Source organism: Paralichthys olivaceus, chromosome 18 (assembly GCF_024713975.1).
Source record: "Paralichthys olivaceus isolate ysfri-2021 chromosome 18, ASM2471397v2, whole genome shotgun sequence".
In the NCBI taxonomy this organism is placed as follows: domain Eukaryota; kingdom Metazoa; phylum Chordata; class Actinopteri; order Pleuronectiformes; family Paralichthyidae; genus Paralichthys; species Paralichthys olivaceus.
The window spans coordinates 11504125-11531394 of record NC_091110.1 but is presented as its reverse complement, the minus strand read 5'-3'; the positions used below and the strand labels follow the sequence as shown (position 1 = coordinate 11531394).

General features: G+C 42.6%; 1 protein-coding gene and 1 long non-coding RNA gene across 3 annotated transcripts in view; one reads left to right on the top strand and one right to left on the bottom strand.

Annotated features, from left to right (window-relative positions):
• Positions 1-27063, top strand: part of LOC109626419 (uncharacterized) — a 34495-nt gene extending 7432 nt beyond the window's left edge. Inside the window, exons 3-4 of the long non-coding RNA XR_002202534.2 lie at positions 23010-23231; positions 26756-27063. This is a non-coding gene — a long non-coding RNA (uncharacterized lncRNA). The remainder of the gene's footprint in view (positions 1-23009; positions 23232-26755) is intronic.
• Positions 838-9883, bottom strand: tbx3a (T-box transcription factor 3a). 2 transcript variants are annotated; one of them, XM_020082360.2, is made up of 7 exons: positions 8763-9883; positions 7441-7708; positions 6731-6877; positions 5670-5746; positions 4984-5141; positions 3792-4435; positions 838-2737 (listed from the first exon to the last, which is right to left on the bottom strand). In XM_020082360.2, exons 1-7 carry the CDS (start codon positions 9152-9154, stop codon positions 2303-2305), a joined length of 2121 nt encoding a protein of 706 aa, XP_019937919.2. In that variant the 5' UTR covers positions 9155-9883; the 3' UTR covers positions 838-2302. The 2 variants fall into 2 exon arrangements, with proteins under 2 accessions (XP_019937919.2, XP_019937918.2); XM_020082359.2 differs by having other exon boundaries at positions 7426-7708; positions 8763-9871.
• Positions 27064-27270: the final 207 nt, after the last annotated feature.

Genomic DNA, 27270 nt, shown 5'->3' with positions numbered 1-27270 from the left:
TACAGACGCATTGTCGCCTCCTGTGCAATAAAACAGGGAGATATGCCCGTGGAAGGCGCCAGGTGAGCAATAAGACGGTGCAATCGAGACAGCGTGTGTCATGTTTACACCTATTCACGAGCGCCGGGCTCGCTACACATTAACCAGACTATATACAAATAAAGATATGCTGTTGATAAACTCATGACTGGAGGTGCAGTGTGGGGAGGGTCATCGGGGAATGGCACACGGCCTGTGCAAGTTTCACTCCGGCGCAGAGACGCACCTCTGCGTCCATCAGGAGCGTCTCATTCATCCATGTGGCCCCTTTTCTTTCAAACTTAAAATAATTTATGTTGAATACATTCATGGAAATATCACTTTGGGTGACTGCAAATGTCAATATCTTTGAATTAAAGTAGCACGAAAAGCAAATATAGTCCAGATCACCTCAGGTATAGGTTTGACTTTTTGGGACTAAATTCCAAATAATATTTTAGGATTTTTAAACGTTTTTCGACCCATTCCACCATCTCTGCAAAATGATCAACTTTAACCCACATTATAAAGAGAGGGGTCTTTGCCACAGACTGAATCCCAGGTACACATGTCACCTCTGTGGCTGGGGTGGGGGGGTTCTCAGGGGTCTGTCACTCTGATCAAGCAGACATGATTTTGCTGTGTTTGGGTACAAAGGCCTGGAAAGACTCTTCTCTCGCCCTCATAGAAACCGTCTATTTGCTGGATGGTCCTAAATCATCCAATTTAAAGTTGCGCATGCAGGCGACAGCTTCTGCAGCCAGCAATTAGTCCCCACAGCTATTATGGGATCAAGCGAGGAACACACACTAAAGAACCGGCATTTCAATATTTTTTTATTGAAACTTTCAAGAACACGATGTTGATGTTGTAAACTAGACATAACTCCAATACAACATGACCCACTGACAAACTTAAGAAACACAAAAAGAAACCTTCATATTTTTTTCGATTATGCGGCACTTTCACGACCAGGTTCGCAAGTTATTCATTTTTTTAATAGCAGAAAAATAGTCCACCTTTGTCACACTCCAAAGACGCCTCGTTTTTTTTTTTGTCTTCTAAAAAAAAATAATAAGAATATTTTTTTTCAAGCCATTGGTGTCGTCGCTTTTTCCATTCGTTTTGAAACAGTAGCACTTCACACACGGGGACAACAAGTGAAAATACAATGGCACATGAGTGTGAATAACTATCAGTGGATATTTTTTTGAGGGGGAGGCATAAAGTCCATATTTTAAGAGGGGGGGGGGGGGGGGGGGGTATAAATGCAGATGGCAACAAAAGGATAATAGCCCACAAACTATCTTTACACAGGTATAACGACAATAAATTAAGAACAGATCCCTAGAAACAAACTACTCCGTTGTATTTACACGCAATAACAATATGAAATAATTACATAAATATTTTATATATCCCTATGTACACCTATAATCAATACTACCTTTTATTTTTTTTTTGTATTTAAATTTCTGCTTCCCTTTGCCTGTTGGACATTTGGCATAAATTACGCATGCCTGGGTCATGGATTTGTCCCAGAACAGCTCATCAATAGGCCTATTCTGATAATAAAATGGCATAAAGGAAAAATTAATGTTTTTTAAAATCTATAACCATATTAAAAGTGTTGTGTTACTTGTTTTTCGTTTTAATTTATTTCGTTTTTAAAAGTAACATTCGTTGGGGTATATTTTGGGGGGCATGCAACATTTGGCCAATATGTCAATGAATAGTGTACAACAAAATACAGCAGTCTTTTCTTTTTTTTCTTTTTTAAAAAAAAGGTAGATTAATTGATAGAGAATTCAAACAAGTCAAATCAATTCAGAGTGCATATTAAAAACACGTTTCTCCTCGTGTACAATAAAGTTGGGAGACGGGACACAGCAGCAACTTCTCCCAAATCTGTTAAGTCACACCCATGCCAACTTTTTCAGTTTCAATACTTGTACGGTATTCAAATGACAGGATAAAAGTGTTTAATTTAACAAAGAGAAAAAAAATAAGAGAGAAAGAGAAAGTATAGGAAACATATACATATCAGATGTGTATTAACCAAAGTGCATTTCAGAAACTAAAACGTCCATCAGTTCATCTTTTGTTTTTTAGTTTTCTTAGTCATGAGAGTTTCAAGAGTGTCTCCCTACTGTTTGTCTTCTTCACCGTCAACACTTTTCATGAGAGAACAACAAAACGAGAAGCAGGTGGTGGTGGTGATGTGTGTGTGTGTGTGTGTGTTTAAAAAAATAATGATAATAATAATAAAAAGGGAAATAAAATCCTAGGGGGACCCGCTCCGTGGCCTGTCCTGATTAGAGTCCAGTCCACTGACCAGGCGCTGGATGCTCTGCAGCTCGTTGGCGGCGTCTTTCTCCGCGCAAGTTTTTGGGGACATGGAGGATATGGTGGACGAGTGGCTGGTCACCTCCGATGTGGAATCCAGGGTCACAGCAGACACCGGGCTGGCCGGGACTATGCCGTCCCCTTTCAGCTCGCTCCCGCCGCCAGCCATGGAGGACATGGCGGTGGTGAGCAGCGTGCTGTCCGGTACCGTCATGGGGAGGGAGTAGGGGCTGTACCTGAGTCGGGGGCGCACCGCGTTCAGGAAAGGGTGTCGGTGCACAGAGGAGGAGGCAGCGGACGAGGCCGCTGCGGCCGCTGCCATGTACGTGTAGGGGTAGTGGAACAAACTGCCAAACGGGGACATGGCGATGCCCTGTGGAGACATGGAGAAAGAGTGTCTGAGTGGGAGCTGGCGTTATAAACACACAATACTAAGACACAGTTCAGAGTAGGCTACACACGTTATGCACAGAAAGAGGTGGAATTAGAGCGGTTGTGCGTGGTGATCCGCAGTTTCACCAGACGCATATAACGTGGAACAAATGCGTAAAAAAGTAAAGCTCCGAAGTGCTGCGGGCTTTACCTTCACTGTCCTCGGTCGAGATTTTCGTCATGCATAATAACGTTAGTAATGCATCGTTACAAAGCCAGTGGCACTGTCTGACACTTGGCTAATAGACTCCAAAAGTTGGTCCAAAAAGCGGATCTGATATGGGAAATACAGACCCAGCCTGTCGCGCACTAAATGCTTCCATTCACACAGGCTTTTTCTCACAAATCTGCCCCAAACAAAACATATTCTGCAGCAAAGCTCGCCCAGCGTGTAAACAGCTTTTGGTGCTCGTTCAAGAATTTCTAAAATCTCATGCTGCAATCAAACACCAGGAGTTGCACTTGTGAAACCTATTCTGAAAAAAATACATATTCGTTGTCCATAAAACATAATGTTTCCCTCTCTGAGCCAATGAGGCATTTTAGAAAGCTAAAACACACTTAATGAGCTTCATATCAAAAATATTGCCCAACACCTCGTTGTTGCAAGATGATCTCTGTTTGTGCTTAAAGAATGTTTGTCAGGCTAATATCTAAAAAAAAAAACAACGTAGAGAGATTTGATAGAACTAAGTCTTTAACGGTCACCTAACTTCACTCTGAACACCCACCTCTAAATAAACAAACGCGTAAAGACGCACATGCGCAAACAGACCCGCACACTCTCATTATCTTTCTTTCTCACACTCGTGTTTGAACGCACACAAACAAGATGAGGAGGACATTAAAGGCATTTATATATCAGACGAAGCCCATTAAACCTGGCCTATACTCTGCACGGGCCTCCCAGGCATAGTCTGTTCTGTACTATCACGCAATATATGTTTAACGCAAAGCTGTGAGTACAGTCATGAGCCCAAGAAAACTGGTTTTACCTGCGATGCCAAGACATGTTGCTGAAGATGAAAGGGCAGGCCTGGCGCTCCCGTCAAGCTCTGCGGTGACGATGCCATGCTCGCAGTGTCCATGGTGCTCACCCCTCCCGTGGACACAGCTGCCAATAGTGGCCCCATGCCCGCGGCCATGTTTGAGAACGCACCTCCCATGTTGAACTGACTGGGGTGCAAAAGAAACGGATGCGCGCTCCCTAAGTGGTTGAAGAACTGCTGTCCTGTTAGGCCTGTTGGAAATCCAAAATTATGCAAGTGGCCGTGGCCCATGTGCGCACTGTCCGTCTGAACGCTCAAAGGCATAAAGCTGTCCTTGCTTATCGACCTGCACTCGTCCGTTTTGGGCTGCTCCAGGCTGGGGCTCTTGAGGTCTTCACCGGAGCGGGTGGTGCTCGAGATGACGGTGATGGGGCTCTGCCGAGAGTCCGCCTGGCTTTTCTCAGTCCTGGGGCCGCTGTCCCTCACCCTGCTGCTAGAGTCACTGCTGCCAAAGGGATGTCCCTTGGCTGGGCTCGCCTCGTGATCCTTCCCGTCCTCCGTGGTCGTGGAGATCTTGCTGGAGTCCGGACCATCCTTGGTGTGTCCATCTTTGCTCTCGTCGTCGCTGTCCTCGTCGCTGTCACAGAAATCTGCGTGAAGCACGAGAGTGAAGTAGAATATCAGTCGCCTCTCTGCACATTGGTGAATCATGAAAATAATATCTCCCACATATGCAGTTGTGGAATAAGAAATACACCTGCAGGACATTTACTTAGGGGCCAAACAGGAACTCAACTCATCCATAAACCATTTAACAAATTAAATGTCTATTATTCCCCGTAATATTTGCATATCTAGTACAAATGAATGTATGTAGTAGTTTATAACATCTTCTTTGTTGTGTTTTTGCAAATAAATCCAAGTTATTTTTAGCAAACTGACATCTTGCTACTGTACGGATAACATGCTCAATATTTAATGAGCATATTTATTTCTACAGTAAGACAGCCTATGCAATTTCCACACCGACATGGTCTAAATATCAGCTCATATTAGAAGTTGTTCATTGGCCATAACTACTTTACATTCATAAAGTTTACTCTCACTCTGCATACCTCGTAAAAAATCTTGGCACAAAGAAACATTTTACGACTTTACACACAACTTATGTGACTAACTGTGGGGTCCGCCAGCCTACCTTTCAGGTGTGGGGGCCCCACGGTGGACACTGCGGGGGACGAGGCCTGGCCGAAGCACTTAAAGGAAGCCTGCTCTCCAGAGGAGTCGTCTGAAGCTCCGTTCTCCTTTTTCTGCTGGTCCTCGTATGAGCGCATGGATTGCAGGGCCAGCTGTTTCCTGTGCGGGAGTAGTACTCATGTTAGCCCTATTACAGGAGGTGGCCACAGCTCTCAGGTCAGAAACAGTATCAGCAGCAGAGGGAATGGTGGAGGCTTATTTAGGCTGGAGACATAGGACTGGCTCACCTATGCAGCAGGTGAGAATAAAAAACGAACACAGTCCTCTTGCTTTAGCTGTAGGATATCTAGAGTATTTTGGAACGTAACCCAAGATATATATACACACACACACATATATATATATATATATATATATATATATTACAGTGTCAGGGTTTTGGGGGAAGGTATAATTCAAAATATTAACTGGAAACTGAAGCTTCCAGTTTCTGCTATAAGACTTAAAGAATCACAATGAACTCCAGCCTATTAATGTATTTGATTAGAAACTGTGAAGAGCCAGACTCCCTGTGGGTTAATGCAAAGGCTATGACGCCAGAACACGCTGTCTGCACGTATAAATCTGAAGACATCTGGATTTTTTTTTCTTTTTCTCTTCACATGCACTTTCACTCCACTGTCTTACCTCTTTTCCCGTCTCCCATTGCCCGTGTCACGGAATCCTTTGGCAAAGGGATTATGGTCAATTTTCAGCTGGGTTATCTGCAAAGGACAGAATTGGGTGTAAATACCAACAACCTGGAATTTAACTTTCTGACACTGTTCTCGTTATTTTTTACAGCCTCAAGCTCTAAAGCTGGGGATAATTTCTGCAAGTTTATCGGTATTATTGTCTTCTGCAGGCTAAAGCTACTTCAGTAAAACGCACCAGAGCGCATGACTCCTCATTTTGGCACTTCTTTTTCCTGTGAGTGAAATACACCCTTTTGTTTTTTTTTCTTGAAATACTTTGAAACACTTTACTCCCACACTTCCTCTCTCTCAACACTGGTAGTTTTTAACCAACTGTGCATTGGCTGAGGTTTGTGCCATCGTTTCCCAACGATATCAAAGACTCGAGGAGATGATTTTCATTATTTTTATGTCTTACAGGGAATAAAACGTTACCATGCAGCCCAGCCTGACGCAACCCAACGTCCCTCCACCCCTTCCTTCCCACAACACCCCCTTTTTTTCATTTTCTCCATTCAACCGCACATTGTTGCCCCTCTTCTTTTTCCTCATCTCACAACCCCCAACCCTTTTAGCTTTACACACACACACACACACACACACACACACACACACACACACACACACACACACACACACACACACACACACACACACACACACACAGAAGCAGAGAGAGTTAGTCTGGGTCTGTGCCAAATCTTTTCCACGTGATTAAATAAAGGGAAGATAACCTGTATTACATTCCTCCGGAATTATTAATTTCCTACCGGAGGCAGCAACATCATCGCCCCCTCCTCATCCTCCTCCTCCCCCCATTAAGACCCTCCACTCTCACAGAGGCTCTAACAAATATGACATCTTTCATATTTTATGACAACAAAATGGTGCAGTGCAAAGGAAAGAGGGAAGCAGGCATGGCACGGACCAATACGCACGAAGCGTTCACACATTGGAGAAGGAAGCCAGCACATAACGTTTAGCTTACATGTGGACAACAGTTATTGTGCTTACCTTATCGTTTTGATACGCAGTCACGGCAATGAAATCCGTCTCAGGGAAAACATAGGTCCTGAAGGTGCTGTACGGGAGCTTGAGAATGTCGTTGGCGCGCACAATGTGAAACCGAGGCTGGTATTTGTGCATGGAGTTCAGAATGGTCTGCAACACACAACCAGGAAGAAAGAAAAAAACAATAAAAAAAACCCATTAGCGTTTTATTTATATCGCATTGACATTTGTGAAAGTTATTATTCGCCCTTAGGCTATATTACGCATTTTCTTCAAATGTTGCCTTAAACCATAAAGCAGGAGTTAAATCATTAGCAGCAAACAAATCTGTTAAATGATTATATGTTATAAAATAAATTATTTTTGTTGAATGTACAAACATTTCTGTAAAAGGTTTACACAGCTTACGCAGTGTGTATTTATATATACAGAGATGTTTGTATAGATGTACAGGCCAACTTAATTGTGTTAATTAATAAGTAGGCCATAATAATTAAACATGCAGCTCTAAAAAATATCTTACAATAATGACATTTTTGAAATTTAAAAAATGTAAAATGTCCCTAATTAATAAATGCTAAATAAACAAATATCATAGGACTTTACATATGCGAATAAAAACATCAACATGTACATGATCAACACATTTGAGTATATGCTAAAAGGGTAATTTGATAAATAGGAAAAATTTGACATACATTAGTTGAACTTACAAATCCATGCTTGTCGGAGATGTTGTTCGTCAGCTTGAGTTTGTGAAAATTGACGACTTTTGACATCCACTGTTCGCCAGTAGCCGGACTGTCCGGGTGAATGTACATCCTCTTTGGCATTTCGGGGTCGGCCTTGCCCGCAACCATCCAGCGGGAGTTGTGAAACTTGTACCTGCAGTCGTCGGCTGCAACTATATCCATCAAGAGAATGTATTTGGCCTTCTTGTCCAGGCCAGTGCACCTCACTTTGAAAGGGGGGAACATCCGCCTGTGACAGAAGGAAGAAAAAATACACATGATGTGGTGGCAAAAATAAAATAATTCAACAATATAAAGGAAAACACAGATAAAAATATAAATGCACGATTTTGTAATCTTCAAACCATTTTAAATCATATTGTAATAGTTTAATATTAATGTCCCCTAACTTGCCCTTAAATTGTCTCCTAAATTTAAGTCAGCTGAAAAGGTGTTTACCATTCTACACAAAATAATTAAACTAAACTCCATAGCAGTGTGTTCTTCCTCCACTAAATCCCCAATTAGTACATAAAACCTGATTTTAAGGCTGTGTGGATGGTGTCTTGATTTTTAATCCCCTGAGAGGCTGACGCACAGACACAGCAGCCATCTTTGTATGAGCCATACTGTCACTGTGGTGATGGCAACAATAATCTAGTCAGAGCTGCACACACTCACAGTTGACATTTCACTGCATTAATCCGTCACCGTAAAGTTTTGACAAACCGGGCATGAAAATGAACAATGGGATTAAACAAATCTTTAGCAAGCCAGAAAAAAAACTGCATTAGGACATTTGTATAGATCCACGAAGTTGGAGGCTATGCTGTACATTCAGGCTTATATACCCCTATAAATACTTTGAATTAAAAAATATTATCAGAGCTAACAGTTTAGTTCTAATCATTTGAACAGGTTATCTCTTGACGCTGTGAACAAAACCTCTATTTTTCTCCTGCATGTGTATGTAGAGTCGGTTTTTGTGATTTGTTTTTATCTTGTAGTGCAAACATATAATTGTTTAATAAAACTCATATCTTTATGACATATTTGGGATAAGTATGTAGCAATAAAAGTGTAATTTAGCCTATTTAAATAAAGGTTTCAGATCATTAGATAAAATGAAGCCTTTATCCAGAGATATACATTTAACTCCAAGTGGCACGTGTTGAAATAAATACCTATTCATGTCTATAAAAAATAAATGCATCCGTAAATAGTTGTCAATATATAAACTACAACAAGCTTTTGCATATTGTATGTTTGTTTTTTTTTATGAACACACAAAAAGTCTTTTTCACCTTCCGGATTTCGTGATCACCATCTCGGTGCCTCTCTTGTGGAAGAGCTCCCAAAGCTCCTTGGCTTCCAGGTGAACTTTGGGATCGTCCTCCACCTCCTCCTCAGGCTCCAGGGTCTTGAGAGGCCTGAGGTGGGCGGCCGCGGCTTGGTGCCCCAGCGAGGAGAAGTGGAGGCCGGTCTCCGCGGCTCCCATCAGCTGGTCCATGATCGGCTTCCCGAGGGCGCCCGGCAGGGAAAGGGAGCCGCTGTGAGGGAGAGCCAGGGCCGGGAAGAACGGAGGCTGGTGGCCCAGCATTGCGCTCATGGCAAATTCCGGTCCCCGGTGAGGTATAAACGGATGATATGCCATACTCGATCCTTGTATGACTGGATCTCTCATCAGGAAGTTCATCCAAGAGCAGGCAACAGATGTAGACGACTGGTTGGATGTGGAGCTACTTCTAACAGCAGGGACGGTTGCGCACGAGGGAAAATAAAAAAAGGAGGAGAAACTCAAATCTGAAGTTTTTGGAAATTCCTCCTTCAGCTCTGCAGAAATAAGTATCCACTCTTTTTTTCTGACAAGTTGCCGGGAAGTCTCTGCAGTCCTTTGTCGAACTGTTGGTCAAACCTCTGCCCAGAGAAAGGCGAGAATGTTCTCCATTAATCTTCAGGAGTGCTGCGAGACCGATTTTCTTCAGAGGCTGACGCGCACCGGACACCTCTGCGCGTCTCGCTGGCTCTCGGACATTAGTCGAATTAAACCAACTCGGGTGAGTCACTTAATTGACCGAGGCGCATTCTTTGCTCTCCTGCTGCCGTTTTACAATATCGGCATTCCTGTTAAAACGCGTTCCCTCTTATTGGCGTCCGTCCTGCAGCGGCGAGGGCGACGTGTTGAAATATTTCGATAGCGCCGAATAATCCCGCTGCCTTCACTGGCTCCGGACATGCACCCTCACACGCACACACACACTTTATTCCTCCGCTCCCCTCCGCGCACACACACATTTCAGAGAAGGACGTGTGCAGAGAAAGGAGTCCGCTGACGGCCAGAGAGAGAGAGGGAGAGAGAAAGAGAGAGAGAGGTGGTAAGGTCCCAGCTCCGTGATTTTCCTAGCGCCTCTGTGGCCCATAGGGTTTCATACTGTATGGATGTGCTGCATGTTACGAGTGGCAGCGCCCCGTTTGATTGGCTCTTTGACGCTTTCGGACCAATTGTGTGGCTGCGTGGGCGTGGTTTTGACAGGTCGGGTGGAGGGGACAGACTTCAGACTTATAAAAAGGTGTTTGGAAACTCAAAGGAGCTTTGCCGTGAAAACACCACCGCTGCCTGAGCCAGTGTTGTGTGAATATGTCAACATCGTTACAGAAGTTGCGCTCTCGGTCGATCCCGTGCGCACTGGGGAGAGAGCGCGCAGGCGAGCCACAGCCACGCCGGGGAGCCGGGGAGCTCTATCGGCGAGATGTTGTGATTCTTGTCGGGCTGTTGACTTCCTTGTCCCGTAGTCTTATTGTCACGCTTTTAATGTCGCGAGTGCATGATTTAAAAAAATCATTCATATTATATTTATTTTATGATTTAACACTGGTGATATATATTTCATTATCCCCGTTGAAAACCAGCCAACATTTCCTGTAACATCCTCGTCTGAAATCACATCTCAGAGAAATCTGATCGGTGGACTGGACGAGGCGCGCATGATATTCAAGTTAACAACAATGTTATGATGCTCGATAATTATATTGCTGGCACATTTATTGAGTTATTTTCAGAATGGTCATGAATTGTGTATTTATTAATTTTCTTATATTGTCATCTTGGACATTTGCGCATATTATGCTGCAAATCTTCACTCCCACTTTTCCTCTGTTGTGTGATTTTGGGATTTGAGTCAGTGTGAGTGAAGTCCGCTGAAAACAATGTGTGGAAATGTTGTTGTTGATGAAACGTGAAGCACTGATAAAGCCTTTTGGACGAGAGGTGGATATATTTTCATTTTGCCCATGAAACTGTGGCGTAAGTAAAAGCCTGATCATCACACACCGCACGTTCGCACGCAGAGGGCAGAGACTCAGAGGATGCGTTCACTGGTGCCTTTTCCACATCAAGCCTCCTATTAAAAACTACATGTTCAGTATCATGCCCGTCAGATAAATACACCACGCTCTCCTTGCACGACTGCCTCTGGGAAACAATTCAATTTCACTCCCAGTTTGCAAAGTGACAGTTGCATACCCTGCGCCAAGTGTGCGTTATTGATAATACAAGGCTCATTTTTATTATTTCTATCCGAGCAGTAGATTTTCTTAGATCTGTCATAACATCAGAGCACATCCAGGTCTGCAAACAATCGCGTTTTATCACCGTGAATCCGTAAGAAAAAGACGCACAGATCTGCTGAAACAGAAAGTAGAAGCGTGCAGTGGCTCACTTACACTTTTGGCTGGAATAATATTGCTTTTGTGCAAAGCGTCTAACAAGCTGTGCGCCCCTTTACGCACAGAGTCGGGCTGCAGTGCTCCTCAGAATGCTATTTAACCCCAAATTCACAAGTAAACTCGAGAGTCGTGTCCAGTCAGCCACCTTGGACAAACATTGACCATCAATTATCAGTCAATTGTCTGTCTCCGTGTATTCAGGCGGGGACCAGAGCCGCCGTGGTGGATCTCAAAGTCCTTGAGGGCGTCCCTGCAGGGCGGCTGGTCTCAAAAGAAGCAGCATAAGACCCATACACTGAATCGTGACAATATGCCTCCAACATTGATGCATCTGCCAAGTGGTCAAATCTGTTACTATACTTCGGATGTTGTGTTTGTAACATTTAAAAGTTGTGATGGACTTGTTGGACACTGTTTATAGAAGCCTGTATCAAGTGTGTGTGTTGTGGTGCTTGAAATAATCAGTGAATGCCCTAGGGCTGATATTGGGAGCCTCTGTAAGCATTAACCTCAATTGAATACTCATGCATGCAAGTATTAGTGAGAAGCCACTGCTGACATGTTCGGCAGGTTTCGCTCACTGCAGTTCTATTGTGGTCTATCATGTTGTGAGTTATAGTATCATGGTGCCCTCTTTATCTTAGATTTGGCCGGATGACAAGGTTTTGTCTTAGAAAAGCCCCTCTAACACCTGGTAGTGTCAATATATGTGAATGTGTACCCTCATAGTTTATCCCTGGAAAGATGCACAAATATATTCACCATATGTGTTGCATGTTATTGATTTGCTGGAGAGAAACTAATGTGATATTTGTTGATCAGCCACAACAAAATCTGACTGATAGCTAACCCTAGCTCCAAAAATACATGGTGCTTCTTTCCACCAGCCTCCGTGGGGCTTTCCTTCCCTCTCTTTGTGTGACTGAGGTCAGGCCTGTGTCAATTACTGGGGCTTATTCTTCTTTAAACACTCGGCCCCATTAGCAGCACATTTCAATTTAGCAGAAGGTGTCATCAAATAGGAAGCAGTGTTGACACGGCAGCAGCCTCTCAGGCTCTGCATCCGAGCCGGCTTCATTAGCTAAGCAAGTAGAGAATGGTCAATACACTATATAAACTTTTACAGGGTTAGGGCTCTCAGGGACTCCGAGAGGCTATAAAAAGGTCTGAGCCGAGCTGACACCGCTGATTGATGAAGCCAACTTGGTCAGCGCTTCCCTTTTATACATCGACAGAGATCATGCATATCAAAATCAAAAGGGGCAGTGTATGTGACGGGACCGGCTCTAAAATTTCTCCCTCCACGTGGGTGGGTGGGCAGCTTCTGACAGTTCAGGGTGACAGCTTGTGTTTTAAACTTGTCTAATATGCAAAGTCATCATGCTGTATACACTCCACACAATCTGCAGGAGCAGGATTTAAAGAATGTGTTGTAAGACATTATCTTAAAGCAGCTCTTTTCATGTTTTTTCTAGTTACTTGCAGGCGCGCTTGTGATTTTTTTTGTTTTTACTATTTACTACCTTTGCAAAACTTTAAATATTATCAATGAAGGAAACTGCATTAAGGTCATGGGTTATGAAGCCCTAATGCCCCAACTACACACAACAGCTATGCTGTGTAGGTTCATTAAGCAAAGCTTCAAAGACATTCCTGGAATTGATCACGGACCTGCAAGTGATGTAATGTATGCTGTCCTGTTTATTTGCAGATTGTTAATGATAAGCAAGGACAGACTTGGTGGCACCGCTCCTGAATGGGGGAGATTGTCTGGTGAGAGTCGTCAGCCCTAACACGACGTGATAGGGAAAGGAAACATCACAAGATTCGTATATTCAACTAATGACTCCAGACTTCATTATGGGCATCTCCACAGAAAGTGAAGGGGGAGATGTTCAATAACGACTTTCTAAATGCAAACCGCTTCCCTCAAAGATTTAGCAGGGGCTAAAATTAAACTGTTACAATTACATTGCCCCAAAAAGGGTGCAGATTTTAAAATGGACTTTTCAGAATCACATGCATGTTTTAGTCGATTGGCTGCAGGAATGAGAAAGTCTTTACCTGTTGATGAATTGTCCCTGTCAGGCATTCTATAGTCGAGTCAACCCTTGCTCTCATCAATTCCTGCTGCGGCAAGTTATAGGTATTGATGAAAAACAATTTTAGTTAATTAGGGGATGTGCTTATTGATGGCAGCCCATTGACTACAGATTGACAAGGAAAATGGTAGCGTGCTAAGGGGGATGTTTGCTCCCACGGTTGAGGTTGTTCATCAGCAGCGATGCAAGCTCATGGCTTTTAACTTAGTAGTTAAAGAAGGAGGCAATTGAAAGGTGAAGAATGGCATGTTTAGCTTTTGATCCATTATCTAAATAAGGAAATATAGATGCTAAGAGGCAAAAACAAGCTGATTCATTCATACAATCATAGCAGAAATGAGTGTCATAGATATTAACTGATAAAATATTAAGAAAATTTACCATCATCATAAATTAGACCTAACCTAAAATGTAATTAGACAATTATTTTATATATACACAATATCATATACATTTAGGTATTTTACAAAAAACATTTTTTATAAATTGTAAGAGTTGATGTTTTGTTTATGAATGAAGTTGTTTTGCTTTGTCAGGAGCAGAGGCCCAGTAAACACCTGCCTAATCGTCCCTATTCACGTAAAACAAGCTCTGCTCATTATCGCCTGTTACTGTAGAATAGAGTAAGGGCCAAACAGCTGCTTTTCAAAGGTAGATTTGCACGCAGCACTTCTAGGCCAGTGTACAGGCATGCATCACCTGTAGAGCATAATGCAGAGGATTTGTCTGCTCGGCCCCATAAACAACCGCCTGGCTTTCTCTGCAGCTACAAGCTGTGCGATCAAGATGCTCGTGGTAAATGCCTCAGATGTGGACCATGTGTCAGAAGTCTTTAGTTTGCCTTACGTGCCACCACTCGCCAACACGAGAGATAAGCATCTCTCCCCTTTCTATTCTGAGCACTGAGAATCTTACTGGGATGAGTTTTGCATGCTAAAAAGCAAACAACCGAAAATGGGAAGCAGAAGAATCCTCAGGTTATTTGTCATCAAGTTAGCGCAGTATAAATACGTTCCTGCTCGGGTGAGGGACAATTTTGGGTTTGAATCAAAAATGGATTAAGGTTTGCAGCGGACAAACAGGGAGGCACCCTAATGTGAGTATCTGCTGTCCATTTAGCTTCGTCGCCATTGGCACTGGCTTTGCACCGCTTTGACTTTACAGTCTCGCAAAGTAACAAGGTTTTGCCACTGAGCCCAAACTCAAGACCCAGCGCTTTTAAGAGGAGCATGGTATAAAGCAGTGCATTCCTCCACCGAGGGAATCTTGGGCTAAGGGGTTAGGGTGGCTTCTCTCTAGAGGTTAAGTGGGATAAGTGTGTGGCTCATGTCAACCCCACTACCCCCCCAATAGTTTCTGGAAAATTTGCAATGGGGTCAGATTGGATTACTTGTGTTTTGGTATTTACATGGAGACAGAGGGCTTTGAAATGGAAAACCATAGGCGGAAAAGCAAGTGCCATGCAGTCTGAGAGGCTGGGTAAAAGAAACCAGTGCTGATTTCCACTGATGGGACGGTTGAATACATGTCTTTTATGTCTTCCTGCCCCCACAATCACAGTTTGTACCGGGAGTGGTGATTGGGGTAAATGGATCAAGTGCAATGCCAATCTTTAAAAGTAAATCCACGCTAAGAACCATGATAGACATTCAGTAGGAAATAAGGAGGTTTCAAGGCTTTGTGCTTATATGCTCCCAGAGCTTGGCCTGTGGGGACTGTGGCTTCAAGGGAGCTCCTTAAATGCAGTTAAGGAATTTTGCAGCGCAGTTATGCTACATAAACAGCAGTACACCCATCCCTAAATGACCTTGTAAAAACTCACCGAGGTGTCAGATCCCCTCGAGGTATAGAAGCCAGGTCCTTCTGGATTAGTGCCTCAGGTAGGCCGTCATTTTTCCTGTTGGACCTCATTGCAGACCTGCTGGGTGAAGTGTTCTTTTTGTCATTTTCAGCAGGATACTCCAGCCACTCCCCGCAGGTGCTGTGTGCAGGTCTGAGCCCTTAATCTAATCTAAACCTATTTTGGTGCCATTTCACTAAACTCCATCCCACTTGATTTTTGTTTGACTGTGTTCAGGTGAAGCAGCGGATAAATAAATAAAGTATTTTTTTTTTTTTTACATATTTCAACACCTATTAATATAGCTGTAAATGTGCTGGACTTTATTAAGGGGTACCTAATAATTTGAGTCCCTTTTGGGGAATAAAAATCTTCTTTACTAATAAATAATTTCATGGAAAATCTAATTTACTTACTTACGAAATACAGCAAACCCAATATTTGCACGTATAAGGGAGTGTAGGTGAAAAAAATCCTTAAAAACTTTATTTAAATAATTGCTGTCATATTCTTCCCACTGCTTCTATTAAAACAGAAAAAGTGTTTTTGATTAACTTCTCATATTTTAAATATAATTTTACTCATCCTCCTGTTTGACTCAGCTGCTGGTTAAAGCTCAAAGTCTGAATTACATTTGTCTTTCATGCACACTGATAAATACGTGCAACAGGTGTTAAATGTTCATGGTGAATATTTTAGTAGAGGAAGCTCTTCATGTGCGTAAAACCTTTGCGCTCTGTCACAAATGTTTCTGTAATTTCTCCGGGCTCCTGTTTGTCCCCCCCCCCCCCCCCCCCGTTCCTGCTGAAACTTGACCTCCAGTTTCTGGGTGAATTAACGGTTTTGTCAGTAGCGAGAACAACAATTTGAAGTGTATGCGGCAAGCTCAAGCGGCGGCAAAGTTGAGTGCGGTCAATTGAATCTCCCACATGCTTCCCTGTCTGCGCAAAGGATGGACCCCTTTATTAAGAGTTGCAGCCATTACGCCTTGTAAATGTTTGCGCAAAACCCTTCTGGGTCGATTTCTGCATTAAGATGTTTGGATAAGGTTTTTTTTTATTTTTTCCTGAAACAGATTATGAAAAAAAAGAAGATATTTTTAATGACTACTGTACTTGTATTAATATTTGGAAATGCTCTATACATTTTAAGAATAGTTTATTAACTTATTGTTTTGCAGGCACTTTGTCAGTTACAAAATAAGTTGAATATAATGATTATAATTTTATTTTGCAACTTGGATACATATATTTGAACACATCCCTTTGTTTCCAGGACTGTAGATTTCTATGTTGGACTTAAATCAGAATTTGAACCGGCAAATGAATAATGTTTGAATTGACTGTGTGTTTACACTGGAGACAGATTAACTTGAAGTTAAGTCTCTTTGCTCTGTGTTGTGCGTCAACAGGTTTATGTGGCTTGGTGCACACATATGAATGGGGTGTGTTAATTCAAAAAAATAGTACTCTACTGTATTTCCAGTTCGCCTAATAGTTTATTATGTTTGACATAAAACTACCAGTTCGCCATTTTATACTCTGCACTCAGCTATATCCGCAGAAGTGGAATAAAAACCTCTTTCTTTAGATCCATTATGAGTTAAAGACAGATTTGGACCCACCTTTTTTCCTTTCATTTTTTATTAACTGTTTGCCCTCTCTGGGTTTTTTAATGTTTAAATTGCAAGTCGTCAGAGACTTGTGACATTTTGAAATACGAGAGCATGGTCGTATTTACTAAGTCAGACAATACACGAAAACCACATGAAAATCAAAATAAGTATGATGCGGTTAGGAGCCGTGCTTTCATTTGCTGAAATACAGATGTTTTGCATAAAAGACATTTTTGGAAGGGGGTAATGATGGGGAGTATTTGAACGTAAGTTGAACCTGGTTGGCTTAACTCAGCCTATAGGATTCTACAGTAAACTGGAATAAAGCACGAAAGAGGCGGAATCTGTGCAACAGTTGCATGAAGCAGTCCACGCATGTTTTCCGAGGAAAAAAGAGACTGTGTCCCGTTGAAGGTCATATATGTTTATAGGCGCCTTCTTAACTCCATTTGAATCCAGTGTAACATTTAAAAGTGGATTAAAAGGTTATTTCCACGGAAGCGGTGTGAGGATGTGGTTAAAACTCTGCGTAAAAAGAGGATTTCTTTTCCAAACCTACAGTAGAAGCTGTTAACACCTGTTGAATTTACCTCTACATGTTAATTCAATATGGATTTTAAAGTTTGTTGACTCGTTATAAGTGTGACTCGTTATAAATTTTCCATTTGTGTGAATGCGCACTGAAATCCAAACACATCCCTGCAGTGCACACACCGAGTGGACACAGGCACCCACCACGCAACCAACCAATTAAAATACGATTAGGAAACATCTTAGTTTTCCAACCGAGGGCAGTGAAAAAGCCTGTAACCTTTCCTCGCTGAGGTCATCCACCTAATAAGATCCATTGCCTATAGTGAAGCCGCAGACCTTCACAAATGCTCCTGGCGACCGAGTGTGGCCCCAGAGACCTTTGGCATACATGGCGGTTTAATTGGTCACTGTATTTATGAATAAGGTGGGATTCCAGTTAATTAGTGGAGAAGTGAATATGATTGAACATTATACGATTTGCTCTAGGCCCCCAGTTTGTTAGCGCGGATTTGGGATGGATCAGCTTTTGTGTGCGACAAATGAGAAGTGAGTAGCGTGGTGCCGATGCACAGTGTCGTTTTGTGGACTGGCGACAGTCTCGATTCATGGGAAAAACTTAAAGGAGACCCGCGTTATCACAGGACCTCATTATCTCATGTCTGCAACCATCCTTTGGGAGCAATCCCTAATCAAGAGTGGCACAGACCTACTTTGCGGAACTTTGGTATAATAGCCCCTCTCTCTCCCTCGCTCGCTCTCTCACTGCAAACACACACACTTTGCGTGACGTGGGGTGCCGCATGACAATGTGGCAATGTGATCGTGGAATAGGTCTATACTCAAATCACCCTTGGGCATGAAAAAAAATGTTTGCAATAATTGCACCCGAGAGTTTTCACACATGGATGCTCAAACACCTCCACAGCTCACATACCTACACATGAAGCGGGATTAATGTGATATTATGTATTATTAATAGTAAAGCTATATGCAGTATATTCTTCATAAGAATAAAGAGTTTTCCAAGAACTTCAATGTCCCATTATTCTTTTAACTGTAAGACGTTTTAAGTTAATTGGAATTAAGTTAAATTATCGGACTAATAAAAAAGCAATACAAATAGATTTTTCATTTTACGCACGGGTCTTCTTTTCTTTTTCTTTTCTTGTTTAGTTACATCAAATTGTTTTTCTCCAAACCGTCACTTTTATATTGCCTGTTGTCTTTTCCCTGCACAATTTAAGTGCATGACAATGACAACACACACACAGACACACACCTCCGGGGGGAGTTCCCTTGCTGCGCGCACACAGCCCACGAGACGAGAGAAATGGTTCATTTACTTCACCATAAACCATTTATTTACCTTCAGGTGAGTGTCGCGGTGAGTGCGCGAGTAAAGATCGCAGGAGAGATTTACACCTGTCTCTCGTGCTCAAATAGAAGAAAGCAGCCTGCAGAGATGGCCGCTGGAGCCAGCTTGTCTGGGGCTCTGCTAGACAACCCACCCCCACCCCACACCACCTCCACCTTCCCACTACCCCCTCCTCCTCCTCCTCCTCCACCACCACCACCGTGGATTAAAACAACATCATAAAAAATGACCATCAACGTGCGCACTGTAAACAGATTATTCTCCTCGGCGCCTGGCGCACAAACTCAACGCTGCAAGGGCAAGACGCGCGTCCTGCAGCTGCAGCAGCAGCAGCCATGTGTTTTCAGCAGCTACACGGTGGCTGCAGTACTCGGTCATCCTTCTTTTTTTCCCTCCAGACATTTACACACATTCTCAGGACACTTCCCGGTCATGTAAATACTGACTTGTTACAGGGAGGCTGCACTGGGAGAAGAGGAGCCACAGCCCTTGTGCGTCAGGAAAGCGTTTGTATTCTGATAATTTAGAAAACTTAATTGGTACAATATCTCATATGCAAGCATGAACTTGACGACGAGTGTAATCTCTCTGCGTGACCTACAGTATAAATAAGCTGTACACACACACACACACACGCACACACACACACACACACACACACACACACACACAAACACATATGGACGAGACCAACTTCATTTGACCCCTATTTTACCTGCCGCTGCGTTCCTTCTTATAACTGATGAGCGTTGTCCATTAGGAACTCTGCTTTTATGACTGTCGTTACAGTTAAGGAGGCCCATGGCTGTTTCAACATGTTGAAGTAGTCTCGAAACATTGTTGTCTCCCATTTTCCCGCTGAGTTAGGTGCGTGCGTAAAGTCTGCTCCACAGCCTCTCGACCTGGTGAAATCAATTCATCACATTAGGAGCAGAGGCGCGTGTCATCATTTCTTCAATGCCCCATGATAATCAGCCTGGAGATCTCAATTTTCAGTCTTGTCCTGCAGAATTCTCCACTGCGCTGCAGGCAGCATCTCATAACGTGGATGTGTCTGTACTTCATCCTGCATTTAAAAAGCCTGGTGGCCTTTTTCACATGTGAACAACAGCTATTAGAATATATAAGTTACACTTTAATTAGAAGGGATTTTATGATTTTATTCTGAGGTCATCAAGGTCACAGTATTATAATAGTTAAAATACTCAATTCTACTCATGTTGAGATAAAAATAACTCAAATACTAAATAATACAAAAATTTCAGGGACAAAATGTTTGGGGGACAAAAAATCCAGCAGGACACCAACAAGAAAAACAGCACACAATTAAAAATGTCTACTCAAAATAGAAACTCTACAAAAGCCCATGTCAGTTGCAAGGACACACACACACACACACACACACACACACACACACACACACACACACACACACACACTGGTTACTCTGTTGGCCTGAGAACAGTCAGGGTGTCCAGTGGTCAGCCAGTGAATTTCATGCCCTATTGATGAGAATAAGCCCCCCGAGGGAGTTCACTCTCACACTGTTAGATCGGCAGTGTGGAGGTTCTGCCTGATTCCTACAAATTAAAGGCTGTCAGCGTCCACATCAAGCTCAGCTCTTCCACCACTATCTCTGATTTTATGCAGAGTTTTCTAGTTTGTTCCCTTGTCTTGTTGCTAAACTGTTTAACATCTACACTACTCTTTTTCTCTGCTGTTTTTTCTTTTTTTTTATGTGGTGTCGCTGCTAACTCACAGATAGAAACGTTTGCCTCAATGCTTTATTTTTGAAAACGTGCAGACACAAAATGGGTCACGGGCCCCCTTTTTAGTGGCTCTTTGTGTGAGTGCGTTTAGATGAGCCTGGGTCACGGAGGCCAGAGTGATTTTACTCAAATTTGGTCTGAAGTTTACAATCATGACTTATTGTGTCCCATACAGTCATTCATTTCACTTAATGTTTCTGGAACATTTAGATAATTTAGGTTTGGTTTGTGTCCCTCAAACGTGAGACAATGGTTTGCTTTGCTTTTCGTTCAATCCAAAGTAAAAATCCCTGTTCAAACACACTGAATAAGCATGATTGATTATTTGCTGAGTGAGCAGGCATAGGTCACGATTATTAGTCTCCTCTGGTAATGGAGGAGCTTTTAGCTTAAATACCGATATGTGGACGTCTCAAACTGTAAATTATCCTGGGAGAGTCAAAGTTGTGTTTTGTTGAGAAATCTTAAATAACGGTTTCATAGTTTTATCAATACAAATGCATCCCTGTGTCTACTGACAGCTAATGGATAAATTCAAAAAGTACGCCCCCTCTCATTTTCTTTTTTACTTCTATCAGTGACTCATTCAATCATGCAGCTCAGCCTTTGACATGTGTATGTTATTCTGAGAGGGAGGGGGAGGTTGGTGGCCTGTGTGCAGCTCAGAAATTGTAAAAGGAAGCCTCCCATCTAGTGCGGCCATAAGGGAATACAGAGAGGGAGGCGGCAGGAGCAAATCGAGAGCGGTGATTTCCAAAATGGCTCTGCCATTGAATGACAATAGCCAGGCCCCTCGTCCTGTCTCTTTTTTTCTTTCACTGCCACAGAATACAAAAACCTAATATAATAAAGGGGCAGAGAAAATTACCAAATGTGATTTATTCTGATTTGAACAAATCACTTGTAATGTAAATATGGCAGGAGGGGGATATCAATGGTAACCGTATTTTCTAGTTGTCCGAATTGGTGCCTTCTTTGTTCTTTGTGTTTCCTTGTGGCCAAATACAGAGATTGGGGGGGGGGTCCCATCAGTGAATATTTTACAACTGCTGCTTCTTCCCTGTGGAATCCCGGGCATTTTTGTCAGTGAGCGTATCTACAGTGAAGTTCATATTTATTCTAGTAGATAGCATTTGTTGAAATACGTCATTCAAGCATTTTAAGGAGGAACTGACAGACTGACACAGCTCTGAGAGAGTTTTGAAATAATGAGATGTGTGAAATGGCACAGAAGTTGACATATAAAGAGTTTGGTAACTTTAATATACTTAATTATTGTATAATTGTCAATCTATCTAAATCTAAATTTTTCAGACACATGTTAACATTCATTATTGTCACTGAATTAAAATATTATGCAAAACAAGTTATAGCAGAAGCATCACGTCATTTCTTCACTCAAATAATTTTTTGAATTGTTATTCAAGACTTTGTCCAATTTTCGTATTTTTTGTGAATTTAGTGTCGGTGTTCCCACTTCAACAATGTTTTCATCATTCCTCTCTCGGTGAGCAGCCCTACATATTCTCTCATCCGTCAAGGAAGAGAGGGGGGGGATTTTTTTCAATAAATAATTCACCACTGATAGCCAGCCCTAATGCTTACATGAACAAATCTCTCAGTTACAGCCATCTTGGGAGTAAGCCAGTCCGAGAGCATACTTAATAAACAAATACAGGGTCTGACAAGCTCTGGTTTCACCGTGTCTCTCTGAGAGGAAAGTATTTGAAGACAGTCGGGGAAACGACATCCTTTCCGTGGGTGAAGGTTTAGGGGTCAGGTGTGGGTTATTGCTGCAATGGTTTCGTTGTATTGTTACTGCTGATCCTGTGGATGGATTTATTGTCTGTTTTACACAAGGCATAATTTCAATCCAAAATTTTACAATCTGTCACCATTTAGCAGGAGTTAAATTACAGAGGACGTATTGAAACAATGCATAAAATACTAATGAAGAAATCATTTCATTTATGGACACGGGTATATCTCATCTGTGCAGAGAAATCAGCTCTTTGATCATGTTGCCCTTTGTGTCCACTTCTAGGACCAGGGCTGAGTCAGTATATCACAGCCTTATATCGACCACATGTTTGCTGGGACTAGAAACACGATCCAGACATGATTCCTCCAACCCAGCCCTTTGGGTAAAGTGTGTGTGTCTGTGCAACATCTTCTCACGGAAGTGTTCTTGTCATACACTACAAGCAGACACCACCTTATTTTTTTGTAGCACTACAGTGGATTTGTTTTTCAGTATTTTGGGCTTATGGTTATCATCATTTTTTTTCTGTGGGTCATGGGTTAATTTCAGCTGCATCCTGCTTGAGCCAACATGTTCCTCACCAATTTTTCTATTAGGTATAGATGGAAAACATGGCATTCATTAATTTTTGTACAAATAAGTACAAATTGGTAGTGTGTGTGCATTTGTGTGCACATCAGGTGTACGTCTGTGACTGGACATGGTCGTTGGCCAGCTATGTTGCTTCTCTGTGCGTCTGCTTCAAGACATGAAATATTCAAGGTCCAGTGAAAATTGATCTGCTCATCTGAAGTCTGTTTCTCTCTCTCTCTCTCTCTCTCTGACCAGATCCCCCTGGAGCTGCCTCGAAGAAGGATGCTAATATCACATATCAGTTAGATGACCAAGTTCAGGGCCTGCACAACTGCTGCAGCTACAGCACCAGAGCTTGGATCAATGGAATACTGCTGGGAATACACTGGACCACACCCACATACTGATTAGACCCTCTGATTGGATATCACATGGATGTCTTGACCACTGCCATGGCTTTCATGCAAATTGATAAAGGTAATTTAAGTCCCTTAAAGTGAAATTTGATTTGCGTTAAGAGGTTCTGCTACTTTTCCCTTAATGTAAAATGGTTGTGATTAATAGTCCGGGAGAAATATTCTCAAGTGTAACGGTTTAATGTATCTCCTCAACTCAATTAGTGGTGCTGCTGTTTGTCATCTGAGTTTATTGCAAGTATTTTAAGCAAGGAAAAGTTGATTCCTTCCATATACTCTCCACTCCACTCAAAACTGAACGCTGTCCTTGACTTTACACACCATGAAACTGAAAATACAGCCACAAAATACACGTACACTAAAATTTTTATCAGCAAACAATCCCCGCTATACCATTGTATCCACCTACCCTGGCTGTGGCTGTTACGTGCTCCCCTAAAAGTCTGCGACACTCCACCTCACCTTCTCAGAGCAGCACAACTCTGCAACCTGACTAAATGAAAAACAATCTGCGGAAGCGGGGAACAATCCTAGTCAGGCTCCAGCAGGCTGCCATAAAAAAGAGGGGCTGCCTCTCCAGCCTCTCCCTCATGCCTTCAGCTCTAAGTCTATGGGCTGATGAAAGATCAATGGGCCGACCGGGCAGCCGCTGCTGTGACTGCTGTCCGCCACTGCACCGGGAAGCAAGCCAATTACAAAACACAAGAGGAAAAAAAATGAATGCAAACTGACTGATTGAGTTGTTGTGTGTGTGGGTTTTCTCTTTATCTCATATGTGCTGAGTCCAGCCTCCTTGTAGCAGCTAGACTTACTTTTTGAGAAATGTTGAACGTTTCCAGCCCGTGGATCATATTCCAAACTCATTTTAACCCCGTTCTCTTTCTACATCCCCCACCTTCCCTATACCTCACCCTCTTAAACACCCCTTTAACCCTTCGCCCCCCGCCTCCAGGAGCCTCACTCCAGATCTGTACCAGCTAACCAGCCCTCTGGATCTCCAGCCGGAGTAATGGGGGTTGGCGCTGGGGCTTGGTGCAAACACGCAGCAGCAGACAAACAAATCATGTTAAGTCTCTGCTGCCACGGCTGGCAACACACTCAAAGGGGAGCCGGTGCCCTGCCAGGGAGGAGGGTGCACCCATTTTCCCAGGGAGGGGGTGAGGGCGAGGGTGAACACGAGGGAGGGCAGCGTGGAGAGGGAGGCCTGGTCCTTATCGAGCCCGGATCACAGACACCTCTGCCCCTCCTGGCAGGAATGCACACGGGCCCTGTGGGAGGAGAGAGGGAGAAGAAAGAAGGAGGAGGAAACGAGCAGACATGAAGAGGGGAAGTAAAAGAGGGGAAGAAAAGGGCGAGCGAGGGAAAGTGAGAGACCGAATGAAGGCAGGAGATGGACGCACAGGGAGAGAGAGAAAGACCTGCTCAGCTTCACAGTGCACACAGACGAAAACACACCAATCGCAGCACTCAACACACTCACTGGTTTGAGAGCACCAGTGGGAGAGCACATAGGAAAACAAACGGGGGCATTAGGCCGCTCAAATACCATCCTCACCATGCTGCTGTGGTTCTCATTACCTCAGTTCAATCACTACTCTAATTCAACATGTGTCACTGATGACAGCCGACGAGACATCAGAGAGCCAGCGATACGGTTACACATTACAGAGGTGTTAAACATTTAAACGTCTTTGTTCTTAGGTTGATCTTTTTGTCCTCTTTACAACTTCAACACACCCTCCATTTCAAATTGTTTCAAAAACACTTACCCTAAAAGGCCTTAGTCTGTGTTTCAGTTATCACGGTTGCTAATATTCCCTCTTTCCCCCAGAGACAATCATAGAAAGCGGGATGATATACTGTATATCGAGTGTATAGAGATCCTCAATTATTGGATTGTGTAATATTTCCGCAGCCTCTCCTTGGATGGAGATATTTCCCCTTCAAGCCCACAGAGAGTTAGTGTAATTGTGATCTTAACGTGGCATTCCTTCCTGCTGGCTGAGACCTTTCTGCGGCCGTGTGTCGGAGGCAAAGAACAGCCCTTGTCAGGTGGAGATTGGGGTTTAGGGGTTCATTCGCAGTTCACGCGATGGCATTCCATACAATCTTTACATTTCCATACACCCTCACTCTCGTCCCCTCGTCCCTCCTTTGCTCATCATACACTTCTGAAATATCTATACACAGTTGTTCCTTCACTGTTGACATAATTTGCCCTTCAGTTAGAAATGTAGGGAGCTTTGACATGCTGTATACTCTGCATGCTTTGCTGAGCACCCGGGAGCCATGACGAAGATCTGAGTCACAGTACAATGTATGCACTGTAACTTCTGTGTGCTGATCCCCAAGTGTCTCTGAAATGCTGCGAAACAAAACCACACACAAAGTCCTCCAGCAAACATGTTACCAGAGCAGCTCAGAAATCACCCTTTCAGACGTGAGTGAGTTGAACGTTGCAGAAAGCCTGGTTTTATGAACAGGTTTTACAAAGAGTTGAGACATGCAGACGGACAAGTCCTTTATTCATCCAGCCAGAAAGTCAATTAAGGGATCAACACAATAATGGAATTAAAGTCTACCACATAAAGGTGCAACTTATGAATGACAGGAAAATTAGCCTATAACAATGGACAGCTGTATCAACAAGATTAGATAAAGACTGGGAAGATTATGTTAATGGTGTATTAAAAACCTGAAATACTGTGGTGGAGTGATACAAGATATTTGTTATGGTGGCACCTTTTTCGTCATATAGCATAATACATTTTGAATCGGCATAACTAATGCTCATGACAATAGCTTTATAATTTAATATGCTCTCCTTTTAAAGATATCTTGGCAAAAGTTAAATATTAAATATGATAGATTTCCATGAGTCTTAATTATTGTCTGTATCATATTGAATTAAACAATATAAATTAATTACTGTAGCATTTTATACATATGTATTGTATGTTTGTGTGTGTGTATGTATGCATATATATATATATATATATATTTGAAATATTTAAGTTTTCTTATACTCTTGTTAAAACTACAGCATTTTTTAAACTGAAAAAAAAACATGTTTGTGTATCATGTGTGTGTGTGCATATATTAACCAGTTAGTTGTTTTAGAGCAACCTATAACAATGCTTTTTCTTGTTTAAGTTTGATATCCATTGAAATATGCTCTGTCGCTGATAGAGTTATAAAAAAGAATCACAGTGTAATCCAATAGCAGCATTTCACTAGAATATGTTTCTTTTCTCAGGCTTTTTATTCCATTTCCCATCTCAGCAAAAGTGCCTGAGCCCAGTTCCATGTGTTAGTCTGATCGGAGTAGCAGTGAGGCTAACTTATTGCTAGCACATGTGACCGGGTGAGTGTGTGTTTGGGCCACGGCCTATCACACGGTATTCCCTTGCCTATCACGGTCGCCCCCCTCAGATGGATCTCAACCTTCATTAATGCAGGCCCACGGCAAACGCTTGTCTCCACATGTTAGCACACATCTGGCTTATTTTGAATGTTGTTGTTCCCCCTTTCCTCTCTTAAACCTTCTCTTCTCCTTCCTTTTTTTCCCCCCTGTTTTCCGAAAAGGGGCGACTCAACATTGAGTCTTTTCTGGAGGAGAGGAAGCGGTGCTGGTGGTGTTGTGGCGAGGGACTTCAAAGAGGCTGGGACATCAGTCATGAGTGAGCAGAGGGCAGAACCTGGTCAATGGCAGGGATTTGTCGTCTAATAACCCCTCTGGGGGACTTCAGGTCTAATTTCAGAGGCGCTGAAAGTAGGATTTTATGGAGTATGCCATATCCTCAAGTCTTTGCTTTCACATGTTTTTTCCATTACACAGAAGCTAATTTTGATGATAATGGGAGAGTGAATAAATTCATGTTTTTTAAAGTTGTCATTTTCTCCAGATTTGTATCTCCCTGGAGTCTGATATGCTGCAAGTAAACATTGTTCAGTCACATCCTTATTTTCATAAATTAAACCGTATGACTTTGTCTAACCTGGTGATGATGTCATCCAGGGATAACCTATCGGGTAATCCAGCTGGGCAGTAACTCCAGTTCACTTTAATATTGATGTTTCCCTCTCCTTGTCTCCCCATC